The 14,799-nt window shown below is 38.0% G+C and overlaps 1 protein-coding gene across 4 annotated transcripts in view; it reads right to left on the reverse strand.

Annotated features, from left to right (window-relative positions):
- Window positions 1-14,799, reverse strand: part of LOC149174593 (uncharacterized) — a 341,946-nt gene that overhangs the window by 65,736 nt on the left and 261,411 nt on the right. For all 4 annotated transcript variants that reach the window (XM_089419355.1, XM_089419353.1, XM_089419356.1 and 1 more), the window contains one exon: window positions 2,259-2,302. In XM_089419355.1, the coding sequence (XP_089275481.1) occupies window positions 2,259-2,302 (44 nt within the window). The remainder of the gene's footprint in view (window positions 1-2,258; window positions 2,303-14,799) is intronic.

Consider the following 14,799-nt stretch of genomic DNA (forward strand, 5'->3'; position numbering starts at 1 on the left):
GTTTGGGCAGATTCTAAACAGATCAGGAGATATTAAAATAATTAATATTTTAATGGAGTCCCTATGTCTAAACTTAGGGAAAATAAAATATTAATGTGTATCAATATGAATTTGTGTTAGAGTGGTCCAAAAGACATGGATCAAGCCAAATCTAATCTTAGCCATTGATTAGGGACTTAATCTCAGCAGTTGAGATGTCAACAGGAAAAGTATAAGAGGAGGCTTGAGGGTCACTTGGAGAATATACCAGATGATCAATCATTCTATTCTCTAGAGTGGGGTTTGCTAAGAGAGATAGAATCAGTGATCGGGAGAGCAACTGAGGGGCATTGAGTACAGAGAAACAGAGAAGGAAGAGATTGTGCCGGGAGAGTAGCGCAGCAGCCAAGGAGAGTGACGCAGAGCCAACAAGGGCTCACGCAGCACCACGCAGAGGCAACGAAGTGTTGCGCAGAGCACCAGAGAGGCCAGCGTGTTTGACGCAAAGGCCCAGAAAGCTGACGCAGGGCCTCCTAGGGCTGACGCAATCCAAATTGGGCAGACACTGGGGTTGCAGAGCAGTTTTGTGCTGACGAGTTGCTAGACAGATTTTCCGGGGTTTCAGCCAGGAGATTTCTCTCAAACTGTGAGGTATAGCTACTAAGGAAATTCTCTATTGGGTAGGCCAGTTTTGGCACCCAGATTGTACTCTGATATTGCTTAATAAGAAAACCCTCAGATCGCTGCACCGATTTTCCCGCATTGGGTTTTTCCGGGGACATTGGTCCAAAAATAATGGTGTCATGTGGTGTGTTTGTTCTTGTTTCTTTTAGTTGTTGATATGTAATATGTTGAGCATGCACTGGTGTTTATTTTCAGTATTTACCTTGTAAATAACTTGTTAAAGAAAAATAACAAGTAGGTAGGAATAAATCAAAAAAAATGCATGAAGGGTTTCTAAACTAAGTAAATTTAGAGACTTCAACACCAATGAGATCTCCATTTAGACGTATATATAAATGATAGCTGTACCGAGGTCTTCATCATTATCTTGACCTTGTCTTCATTAGGATCATGACTGATATCATGATTGCAATTATGTCGCAGACATGATTGTGTCTAGGATGTATGCTACACCAAGATCCTTCTCATTATACCGAGACTATGAGAGGGTGTTACTGTGAGATCACCTAGATCCTTCACATCACACATGAGCCGAGACTATGACTGTGTTAGGTATGCTGAGACAGAGATCTTCAAGACTTCAGGGAGGCCGAGACTTTATCTGAGATACTCATCCGAAAACCACAGGGATCCTCCTCCATACGAAACACTGAACTGTTGTCTTCATCCGAGATTCCTGTACCACTTTACTTGTCCGAGATTTTAGAGAGGTATGCAAAGATGTCACTGTAAAACTGCGAGGGTACAGGCTCCTTTATATAGTTGTTTGTCCCTGTATTTGAGCCAACATGTCCATTGAAAGGATGTGTCTCCATATGTGAGCCGACTTGATATTTATATATATTTTGAGGCCGACATGACTGCTTTCTACATCATTTTGCTGGATGACTTCTTCTTGTGCTTGTCTTGGAGGGCTGATCTAGACACTAGGTTGACTCATATACATTTTATATATGCTCAAGAAGAGCTCTTCAATATTTTTCTTTGACTCTTTGACTTTCCTATAGCACTTTAACATGTGCTAGACCTATGCAATGAGCAAGAAACTCATTTTTATAATTTACAAAAATAATATTTCTTTTCTTTTACAAGTACAAAGATCAAAATTACATTTATGAAGACCAAACCTAGTTACACTTTCTTCAAATGAGGTACCATGCTCCATGATCATTAAAAAGTAATAACAAGAGCATGATCATCAATCTACTCAACCACAAAAAGCATCATCTCCAAGAAAAAATTCAAAGGTGTATGTATATAATCCATCAAAAATCCATGCATATCATGTTGCAAATCGTATCATTTGATGAAAATAACAAGAGACCGTCATGCAATATGATGGGGTAACATTTTGGCTCAAGCTTGGGGACATGTGCTCTGAAGGATTAGTGCATTAACACATTAGGATTCTTTGGTGATACTTGCATGAGAGGACTTAGAAAGAAAGCAAGAACCATGTGGCTGGATGGATCAACATCCACAAACACCAAGTTAACCCAAAGAACAATAACAAATATTAACTATTGGTAAAAAGTTAAATCATTCTTTTACCATGTTTCAGAAATGAAAATACTGGCATCAAATGAATAAAATACCTTGAGTTGATTGAAACAATGAGTGAATCATCAGGTCTCCACACCTGCAATAAAAAATGTCAACTCAAGAACCTTCATGATTGATACCATCATTCAGTTAATAACTTACCATTAGATGCTATGACAGAAGCATCAAAATTTCCACAAATAAAGTCTTATTGGCAATGGGACAATTTTCCGTTTGTGAAGCTGTTGCTAGAGTTGTTTAAGATTTTTTGAATGACATAAAATTAATCTATTTGGAACTGTTATAGTAAAAATAAGATCTTGACCTCTATAGCCGGCAGGACACTCTCTTCCTCCAACCCTCCTATACATTTATTTCATACACTGAAAATGCACCCAGAAACTGCACTCAACTCCTTACTTGAGATGATTATCTGTATCTGAGAATCATAATCTAAACTTCAAAATATTTTCTATATGATGTTTGAAGTAATAGACTTAACTTACAATTAGAATTGTGTTAATCGATAAAGATTCAATAATGAATCTAAATTCTGATTCATGGAACTATGCACATTTATCAGAAAGATCAAAACTAGTGGAATTTATGTTCAATCTTCCCTGTTTTTTTTGTTGAACAGCAGGACCCAGAAACAGAAATTCGACTGTCATATGTTATGTAGCCAAAAATGCACAAGGTGTGAGGAGCTGAGTACCGCAGATAAGTCACATATCTTGGTTGATCCTCTAGAGCACCAGTGAGCATCACTGCTGATGACTCGGATGGGATTTTCACCCATATGAGGTCTTGATATCAGTTTGTGCTTGAAAATTTTGGGTTAAGTAAAAATGTTTTGTTACACGGCAGGTGTTTCTGGGTGAATGAAAAACCCAGTGATTTGAAGGTTGGACCACATGATGGAGGGGCCCTTAAATTCAAGGGAATAGTTGAGTGTTAGAACAGGAAAAATTACTCACTTTCAAATTGGAGATCAAGTTTTACGGCAGCTATCTTGCATCTCACAGTGGTGAAGATACAGACATTGGGCTTTTGAAGCATATAAGCATCTACAACAGATAATGGTTTCTTTTGCAGCAGATGATAATTTTGAAAATGTTCAGAGCTTTAGACGTTTTATTTTTTAGAATCTATCATGTTTTTTTTTTTTTTTTGGGGGGGGGGGGGGGGGGGGGGGGGGGGCGGCGCGGGGCGGGAGGGGGTGTTTAAATTGTAACTAGGTATGGTCTTCATAATTGTACTTGGATTAATATGTATTTCATGTAAAACAAAAAAAGAAAAATTATTATTATTATCAAGCATGTTCTTCATGCTTTATTTTGGTCAAAAGATAAAGTCAAAGTGTTGAATTTGTAATTATGGTCAGTCTTCATAATGTACATTTGGTCACTTGATGTAATTGTATTTATCATTGTAAAGCATATTTATAAATACCTGAGTCAAAAGAAAATTTATCTTGAGTCAAAGTCCCATTGTGACTTTTGAAAGATAAAAATTTGAATTTTCGAAATGTAAATTTTGGCTCCAAAAGTGACAAGTCAGCTTCCCTCGAAGTCAAGTCGGCCCTGAGCAAGAGACACGTCCATTCACCCAAGACAGACTACTATATAAAGGCAGCTCAACATTCATATTCTCTCACACAAGACAATTTATGGGCAAGTGAGCAAAGGACAAGAAGGACAAAGGAGGATGAAAAAGAAGGTCGAGTTTTCTATCTTTTCTCTATCCCTAGTATCTCACACAAGTGGAGTAATCTCTCTCTCGGTCGTTTGCATTTTTCTGGGGAAACTATTGCAGGGGGCCAAAATTTCTAGGTTGTCAGGGCAACTGTTGCAGGACCAAAATTCTTGGGTAATTGGTTATTGCATAAGGGCCGAAATTCTGGAAGTGCAACATCAAGAGCGAAGTGCAGGATCAAATTGCATGACTTGACTTGGAGGAAAAGACCAGGTTTGCCCATAGGTCTGGGTGTGTCTCTCATTGAACAAGAAAAAATTCTCAATTGAAAAGATTGTTGAGATTTTCCCTATATTGGGTTTTCCCAAGGTAAATCTTGTGTGTTGTGATCTCTACTGTTCTATTGTTCTTTATGGTTGAATCTCTAACGCGTAATTGTTGAATGATATGTTGAAATAAGTTAAAAGAAGATCTGCATCAAAAGTAATTATCAAGATTTCAGAAATATTGTGCTAATACTAATTGCCTAAGAAAATCAACATGTGTTAAAATTAGCAACTAGGACCAAACTCCATGTGGATCACCTTATTTATGGCTTCTGATATTTTACCTAGATTCCTCTCATCGAGAGGTGTAGGATTGATCTAAAAATCATCCGATTCTGATAAGTATTTATGGAGATATGAATTTATTTTGATTATGGACAAATTGTCAGAGTCGGCCAGCAAACTTATGTAGGCTCAGAAGCCCAACGGTCATGTCTATTCAACCTCAACGTTTGCATATAAATACAAGGAGCATTCTTCTCATTTGGACAATTCAATTCACTCATCTTCTCTCTCTTTCCTACGCATAAAAGGAGCCTCACTCTCTCACACGTGTGGCTGAAAGGAAGATGTCCTAGGGCAAGGAAGATGCAGAAAGAAAGACGCTAGGGAAGCAGGTCATCTCTTTGACCAGCGTTGACCAAGCGTTGACCTTCCAAAAGTGCGGATTGGGTGTGGTTGCCTCTCCTAGGCAGGCCGCAATTTTTGGCATGAAAATCGAGGTGATTTGACCTCTAGTTTGACCGGTGTTGACTGCCCTAGTTTAGAGTTGCAAGTTGACTTCAGAAATCTGCAAATTCACTGAAATTTGGGGTTGTTCAAAGGTTGTTTCTTCAGTCTGTTCGAGGACAAGTTGACCCAAAATTGACCAAGTATTTTAGAGGTCAATTTCAGCTAGTTTGACCAAGTTTGACTTTGTTGATCGAGGGTTTGCTGCTGCTAATATAAAATTACAGAATTCAGATTTTGTACTATTTCTCTCTGTTGAACTATTGAAGATAAAAGAAAATTTGATCAAAGGGTTTCCCCGCATTGGGGTTTGTCCCTGGCTAGCCGCCACATCTTGTGTCTCTTGTCTTGGCATGTTTTCTGTTGATCATTTAATGTTCTATCTGCACTTTACTTAATGTATATGTGATTGCAAATCTGTGGCTAATAAGAAGAAAAATAAGTAAATTGTTCTAAGCATAGAACATACCATAATTTAACATGGTTAAATGAGCTGAGGTGAAGACAAAGCCCAAGCAAGAGCAAGAGCAAGAGCAATCACCGAAGAGAAGGTTGGCAAGGCTATCTTAAAAAGAAATCATGGAGTCCTCAACACACTTCCCTGCTGAAGACAAACTCCGTGAGAAGTTTGACTATCACGGATGGAAGATGTCTCTCGATCTAACATTAGAAGAGCAGGAAGTGTTGGACCATGTGAGAGGCGGGATTGTTGAGCCTCCATCAAATGCATCCGACACTGCTAGGAACAAATGGACCAAGGGAGAAGTCAAAGCAAGGAAGATCATCTAGGACTCTATCGACAAGCGCTTGGTGGCCTCTGTTTCCGCGCTGAACATCTCCAAGGAAATCTATGATAGACTGGTGAGTTTATTTAAAGTTAATGATGCAAATCAAGTCTTGTTTCTTAGAAATAAGCTGAAGGAAATTAAGAAGGGCAAAGATGAGAGTATGCAAGCATATTTCTTAAGGATCATCGAGATCAAGAACGATCTCCTATCTATTGGGGAAATAATTCCTGACAGGGAAATGACACTCACAACTCTTGGAGGACTGCCATCTGAATGGTATATATTCAAGACTCTCTTCTCAACAATAACGTAATTCCTAGATTTGAGGAATTAATGGCCAGATGCATTCAACAAGAAACAAGGATGGAAGAGCAAGAAATACCCATACTTAAAAGTCATCCCACTGCCTTTTCTTCTCATACTAAAAGAAGAAACAATTCCGGGGCTAAATTCAAAGGAAAGGCTGGACCAAAGGGTGGAAGAAAAGAACGATGTTACAATTGCAATAAAATGGGTCACTATGCAAGGGAGTGCCCTGATAAAAGGGACTCACACCGGGACGATGATCAAAATCACTCTCAAGGCAATCAAAGGAATGGCAGGTCAAATGGCAGAAGTAAAAGAAGTGTCGGAAATCATGGAAGAGGACAACCATTCAAGAAGGCAAGAAATTCCAAGTATGTTCTAACACTGTTAACAATAAGCAAGATGAATATTATCTACCAGCAACTCCATCTACTACTGCTCCCCCGGACTCGCTGGGAAATTGGCTTATTAATAATGGTGCCTCAAGGCAATTCACTAGTTACAAAGAAGCTCTCTATAATCTGGTAGAGAAGGAAACCAACCTGGAAATTGTTCTTGGAGATAATTCAAAATATCTCATGAAAGGCATAGGAAATGTCACTCATCAATTGAATCAGGGTAATACCATCCACTTACAAGATGTATTATATGTACCTGATCTCAAAAAGAACCTGGTGTCCATTTTGGCAATGGAAGACAAAGGCTACAAGGTGGCCTTCAGTGATGGCAAGGTACGTGTATGGAAAAAGAATTTTAAAGATGCTTTTACTCTTGGGTTTCAAGTTGATTCATTATATCAGGTCGGTGGAAGTCTGTTGGGTGTCATGTCTTGTGACACATCTCTTCAGTCCGAACTATGGCATCAGAGGTTTGCTCACCTTCATTATAAAGCTCTACCGATGTCAGAAAAATGGTGACCAAGATGCTCGAGTTCAGATTAGAGCAGGAAGGTGTATGTCCAGGATGTGCTGAAGGGAAGCTCAAAAGGGGACCATTCCCCTCAAGCCAAAGCAAGACCTCCGATATATTACAGTTGGTTCACTCAAACATATCTGGTATGATTCCTGTGAACTCCTTGGGAGGATATTTATATTACCTCACTTTTATAGATGATTATTCTCACAAGACTTGGATATACTTCTTGAAAAAGAAGGATGAAGTGTTCTCCTGGTTTTGGCACTTTAAAGCCTTGATTGAGAATCAAACCGAAAAGAAGATCAAGATCTTAAGGACTGATAATGGGACTGAATATGAATCCAGTGAGTTTCATGACTTTTGCAAAGAGGCTAGCATTAAAAGGGAGACTACTACACCATACACTCCTGAATAGAATGGTGTGGCAGAAAGGAAGAATCATACAATTGTGGAAGTTGTCCGTGCTATGCTCCATGATCAAAGACTTCCGAAGTTTCTATGGGTCGAAGCTGCAAATACCGTCGTATATGTACAAAACCGATGCCCTCATCAAGCATTGGGTTCCAAGAATCCCGAAGAAATGTTCACCGATAAGAAACCTGATGTATCTCATTTTAGAATTTTTGGAAGCACTGTATATTTTCATGTGCCTAAAGAAAAAAGGAATAAATAGGGTGCATCTGGAAAAAAAGGAATCTTCGTGGGCTATAGCGAAAATACTAAGGGCTATAGAATCTATGTAGCTAGTCAAAGGGAAGTTGAGATTAGTGATGATGTCACCTTTGACGAAGATATGGCTCTTAGCAAGATAGACAATCTTCCTACTTTAAGGGGATCTAAAGAAGCTGACACCGGGGAACCGAAGGAAAAAGAAGATGAGACGATCCCTGATGTGGAAGAACCTATGAATCCTATTGATCCTCCTCCGTGTTGATGCCTCGAAAATCGTTGCATCAACATCGGGGAAAACCACCCGGTCCGGACCTTAAAGGCAGCTCCTTTTCCATTTGGTGTGGTGGCTCCGACTGGATATAATGGGACCAGTTTCCCAATGATTTATGAATGGGATGGATAAGTGTTTAATTTACTCATGTCTAATGGCAAATGATAAAAGATTTATTCTAAAATGCAATAATGTAATTAACTATTCTATCCCGGGAAGTCTTTGTTTTAGTGCAACTCTTAATGGTTCTTATTGAAAAGTAGGCATATAGATGACTCTACTTTTAAACAAAAATATGCATTCATATGATAATTACTTTGTTCAAATAGTTGAACAAAGTAATAATTAAAACATTATTGCACTGATCTTTATATGTCATTGACACATATATAGATGAAAGATAACAACTCTTGAACATTCAATAGTGATAAATAAAAGAGATTGCTGTAAGAGCTTATACATACATCAATAATAGCAAGAATGAATGAATGCTAGTTCACATAAAAGAATGAAGCAAAACATAGATAATAGTACCATATGTGTTTGAATCCCCTCATACATGAATTTGCATAGGAAGCAGTAGTGCATATCAGAGAAAAGTACTCTTCGTTATAAACTCAGAATTTAGGTCCAGTTTCATAAAAATATATATATATTGGAAGCACAATAGTGCAATGTTATGTAAAAAATTAGTTTATTTTAGGTTATTGTTTAATTTTAGGTTTAGTTAGATGAAAGGGCACGATCATAAGATCATGCCCTTTCCCAAAGGGTGTCCGTGGCGGTATATAAGCCAGGAACCCCATTGTAATCAATCATCATCTGTCTATTCAATTATTAATAAAATATTTCTATATATATTTCTGTTATCCAGAAGTTTTTACACTTCATTGGTATCGGAGCGAGTTGATTCTCAGAGCGCTTCTCCTGCTACACAACTCCTCATACACGGTTCTGTCATTATTTCCTTCATCTGAATTTGCTTCATATACTCCTCACTGCCTTGTTCCGCTGCCATTTGCGTCCCCTGTCCACACCGCATTCCACAGCAGCCACAATCGCTTTCGTTAGGATCACCGATTACTGTAGCAGGCCGAACTCACGCCACCGAATTCCTGTGCAAACGTCCACAGTGCCCGGTAATCTCTGCGGTGATATACGGTTCGGTCAAGTTTGGACTTGGAATTCCTGTGCAAACATCCACAGTGCCGTGTAATCTCTGCAGTGATATACGGTTGAGAAAAGTTTGTTTTTTCCTTTGAATGGTCAATGGAGGTGACCCCCCCCACCAGCAAACGTGACGGTCAGCGGAACTATCAATATATACACTGCGTGTAACATTTATTTGTATATATATAACGTGAAATATATATGATATAAAATATATATAACGTTTATTTATATATAATATATATAACATATATATAATTATATTATATATTATATATAATTTAATTAATTTAATTACTTAAATTTATTTATTTATTTATATATAATATATATAACATATATATATATAATTATAATTATATTATATATAATATATATAATTTAATTAATTAAATTTATTTTAATTAATTAAAAGTTTTATATATATAAAAAGTTAATTTAATTAATTAAATTAATTTTTAATTAAAAGTTATATATATATAATTTAATTTAATTAATTAAATTTATTTTAATTAATTAAAATTTATTTTAGCTAAAATAAAAAAAAAAAGGAGGGAGGAAAAATATTTTAGCTAGCAAATAAATACACGCCCCCGCAAACCCGTTCAATGTCGACAATGACAATGGCGGATTTCCAAAAAAGGTTGTTGGATGCAGAGCATAAGATAAATAACAATCACGACGAGGTCAGTAAAAGATTAAATGAAGTCGAGAGCAAGCTGGGGGAGCAAGCGAACAAAATCAAAAATCTTGAAGATACGACAAATCAAATAGAGATAAAAATGGAAAGTCAACACGTCCAAACAGAAGTAAACTTCAAAGAGGTCTTAACAATGCTAAAAGTTCTGTGTAAAAGGTCGAATCAGTGTTGCACGAAGCGCCCCCCCCCCGGTTCCAAGCCCCGAAGCGCGTCCCGTACGGAAGCGCCTAGGAAGCTTGGCCGGAAGCGCGCTTCCGAAATTTTTAGACGCTTCCTGGAAATTTGGAAGCGTTGGCGCTTTCGAAGCGCCGAAGCGCGCTTCGTACGGCGCTTCCCAGACGCTTCCCAAACGCTTCCTAGGCGCTTCCCAGACGCTTCCCAGACGCTTCCGTACGCTTCCAGAAAAGCTTCCGGAAAAGCATTTAGAAAATCGTTTTTTTTTCAATTTTTTTTTAAATTTTAGGTGAGTTTGCTTGTTGGGGGTGGGTCCACCTTGGGTTAGGGTGACAAATGAAAGCAAAAAAAAATATAAATATAGCAGATGCTCCCTCATGGTAATGTTAAATTCTTAAAGTAAAAGTGACATTCTCCTTTATTTTTCATTTTCATCCTTTTACTTAAATTTTTAACATTACCATGAAATGACTCAGAATGTTTGAGAGTGGTTCCAGCCTCATTGGACTTCATATGGAGAAAATAGAATTTCATATCCTATTCAAAATTCAGCAGACTTAACAGTTTTCAGGTATTCAGGATCAATGGGATTGTGGCATTTCATTAGATTATATCAAGTATGAAGGTATGCGATTAGCATTTAATCAAGAGCACCAAGCCCTATATGTACCCTGGTGTTGGTGGTGTTAATTGTTGAACTCCTTTGTCACGCGGCACGCCCTTAGCAAAAAATTACCTTTCAATCAAGTCAAAATCATCGATCAAACATGTTAAGCTTTTTCTACCATATTTTAAGTCTTGAATTAGGTAGTTTGATCAAAATTGGGCAATGTTGACTAATATCCCTAGACAATCGAGGTAGAGGCAAAGGCTAGACAAGAGGAGAAGAATCTAGATTCTAGATCATTAATGTACAATGGATGTTATATCTATCTTGATTTATGCAAAAATATGCATGTTTTCATGTCTTCTACAATTAATTTGGTATTTGGGACGTTTGTTTTGAGTATAAATGCAAAAAAATATAAAAAATATATATATATAGCAGACGCTTCCGCGGACGCTTCGCTTCCTAGATTTTTGGAAAATGACGCTTCGGCGTCCCTGCTTCCAAAAAACGCTTCCGCTTCGCTCCCGCTTCGTGCAACATTGGGTCGAATTGTACGCCTGAACAACTACTGAAAGAAGGTGAAGAGAATCAAGAACACGTATCATCGAATTCAACTAAGTCCACAAACTCTCATGACAAGGTTGAATCCCCAAAAAAATCAGCAACACCCCACCAAGAAGCAAGTAACACAGTCTTTACAAACAAGCAACTCTGGGATAACTTTACCAATCAACACCCTTTTTTCGCTCAACCAGTGGCAACATACCAGCGAAGGGCAAAAGTCGAGATGCCTAAATTCGATGGCAACGAAAAAAAAAATGTTGCATGGATAAATAAAGCAGAAGAATACTTTGAGATATATGACATCACTGACGATGACGAAAAGCTCAGACATGCATCCATGAAAATGGAGGGAGAAGCATATAACTGGTATATGTGGTGGAAAAAGACAACACATGTCATTAGCTGGAGGAAATTTAAAGATGCATTCTTCAAAAGATTCCAAGGTGTAAAGGAAGAAGAGTTCTTTTCAAAACTCATCAAACTACGACAAAAAGGAAGTGTCGATGAATACACTCAAGAATGGGAGACCTTAGTAACACGAGTACCTGGGTTATCAGAATCTCGTCTAATTCAGTCATACATCTCGGGACTCAAAACCCATTTACAAGCAGAACTTGAGATGCATGATATTACATCTATAGAAGAAGCAAGACGAAAAGCAAAAACAGCCGAAAAGAAATCCGAACCAATATTTTGGTCAACAGCGGAAAAAGCTTATGCAAGACGAAGGATACCCCAGTATGTGGACTCAAATAATACAAGATATGTTCCACCACATCGTCGTGAAGATGAAAAATATAATGTGGAAATGCAAAGGATAAAAGAGGGTAAATGTAAATGCTGTGGTGAGAAGTGGGACCCCAAACATAGATGTGCTAAAGGAAAAGAACCAAAGAACCTATATAATTGTGAAGCAACCAATGATTCAAACAGTGAAGATTATGACGTAGAAGACACACAAGACGCCCCAGAATTCTCACCAGAACTAGATGATGGAAGTATTCCACAAGTATCATTATCAGCTATGACAGGTATATCACAACCTCAGACTTTTAAAGTTAAAAGGACACATAAAGAAGAACAACGTAGTGGTTCTCGTCGACTCTGGAAGCACACACAATTTTTTAGATGCAACCGTGGCAAAGAGACTCAATATCTTTTCGTTTCCCTTACCAAACATGAAAGTGATGATAGCTAACGGTAAGAAGATTGAAAAGGTGGGAAAATGCCATAAGGTTAAATTGCAGATTCAAGACTTCAGTTTAGAGTCTCCGTTTTTCACAGTACCGTTAGGAGGAGTAGATGTAGTCTTAGGTATCCAATGGCTACGAACTTTAGGTACTTATGCCGCCAACCATCAATTACAATTTATAAAATTCAAATGGGGAGGTCAGAAGTACAAACTACATGGATTCCAAGCACCAGAAAATCATGATGTATTATCATCTCAGATGATGAAGCTGAGTCGAAAAAGAGCACCTACTTATGCAGTACAATGTCACCAATTAGAAATGTTATCTGCAAATATGACCAGAGAAGAGTCACCAGAGATACAAGATTTGATTCGGAAGCATGAAAAAGTATTTCAAGACCTACCTATGAAGATGCCGCCTAATAGGGAAATTGAGCATACAATAGAAGTCAAGGCAAGACCAGAGCCTGTTAACATCAAGCCATACCGATATCCACATCACCAAAAAACGAAACTTGAGAGATTAATCCAAGACCTTTTAAAATGTGCGACCTTGATCATCTTAGAATATCTGATCAAGTGGAAGGACTTACCCGAAGAAGACGCTTTCTGGGAGAATGAATCATTCTTCAACAACATCCGTCGTTACTTATGCTTTGAGGACAAAGCATTCTTTCGAGAGGAAGGCAATGTTATGTAAAAAATTAGTTTATTTTAGGTTATTGTTTAATTTTAGGTTTAGTTAGATGAAAGGGCACGATCATAAGATCATGCCCTTTCCCAAAGGGTGTCCGTGGCGGTATATAAGCCAGGAACCCCATTGTAATCAATCATCATCTGTCTATTCAATTATTAATAAAATATTTCTATATATATTTCTGTTATCCAGAAGTTTTTACACTTCATGCAACTACCAATCCAAGTCTTCATACAAAATTTTAGGACCCTTTCTAAAAACATGAAAGGGTCTATAGATACTATCTAAACTAACTAACTATGAAATAAAAATGTTGTGAGTTGGTGTAATCGAATCACAAATACATGAAAATCTCCCCAAAATAGATATGCTTGCAGTCGGTAAGGATGGTTCATTGTTTCGGCTGACTATCTTTTGGCTTGAGCTGGCATATGGCGAGCATCGGTTGCAGTTCTGGAGGATGACTCATACGCGAATGCAGCTGGGCAGTATAGGTGGCATCAGTAATTTCAAGAATCATGTAACCGATTGCATCGGTCAGGCATTTGATTGTTGTCCTTTGACTATATGGTTTCACAAGGAAGAACCAAAAGGTTTCCCATGTTAAAGTTTGGATGCCCACGATTAATCTCTGCCTCTTTTCCAGCTCATGTTTCCATGTCTGCTCCAATGCTTTGACTGATGGTAATTTCCCTGGGGTACATTCTGAAATTAAATTTGACAAATAAAGAGTATTATTAATCAATTCCACTAGATTACCAGTCGCCGATTTACATCTCAATGTTGCCCTTTCTACTTTCATCAGTTGAGATTGCCACTCAAGGAACAAGATTTCTTTGTGTGATTCCAGAATTTGGGGCAAATTTGCGGCTTGTCCTTCCTTGGTTTCTTGCCAGGAGAGGAACTCTGTTAGTGTTTCATCTGCCTGCTCCAACTTTTGCCTGTCGTCTACTGACTTATCAATCATAGACGAGGAAATTTCACAGAAGGGAAGAACAAGAGAAATATTCTTACATAACAAGTTCAACTGAGTAGATAATGCTTTAGTAATTTGGAGAGCCTCTAATTTGAATTCCTCCACTTGAAGAAATTCTTTGAACCTTTCTATTTGCAATGATAGTTGAGCGATCTGTTCATCTTTCGATTTGCTCAACTGTTCATTCATTGTTTTTAGTTTGTTCAATGCTTGAGATAGCTCTTTTTGCTTTTGAACTACATGTTGATCTATCCTCTGTTTCTCTTTGAGCAATTGGTCGTTTGAATGCTTCTGTGCTGTTCACTAATGCTCTAACTGCTCTATCCTCTTTTGTTTTTCCTGTACCTATGTCTCCAGTGAGATGATCGCTTGATCCTTTTCTTTAAGCAAATTGCTGACTTCCGATGCCTTGTCCATAGTAGCTGTTGTATATGCCCCGGCATACTGAGAGAGTTTAGTAAGATCTTCGGAAGGGTTGACTTCCTCTCTCCATACCACATTAGTTATCTCCATCTGTGTAGGTAAAAGAGAAGATTGATCAAGTTTTCTCTTTTTCCTTTGTCTCTTTATTACAGCCCTATGCTTAGGGTTGTAGAAGACATCTAAGGGTGGTATTTCTTCTACACGTAGAACAATCTCATCAGAAGGGTTCTCTGGAATCATTTCAACATCTGTCTGGGTCATGGATGGGCCGCTAGTTCCTTCAGTTGGAACTGTATTAGTTGTTGTCTTCTGTCCAGTTGTTACTTCAGGTGTACTAAATCCCTGCAAGCTCTCAGTATTGTTGATAATTGAGTCAAACTGTTGCC

This window comes from Pinus tabuliformis, chromosome 4_1 (genome assembly GCF_031772625.1).
Source record: "Pinus tabuliformis cultivar Carrire ecotype Pingquan chromosome 4_1, CPIR1, whole genome shotgun sequence".
Classification (NCBI taxonomy): Eukaryota; Viridiplantae; Streptophyta; class Pinopsida; order Pinales; family Pinaceae; genus Pinus; species Pinus tabuliformis.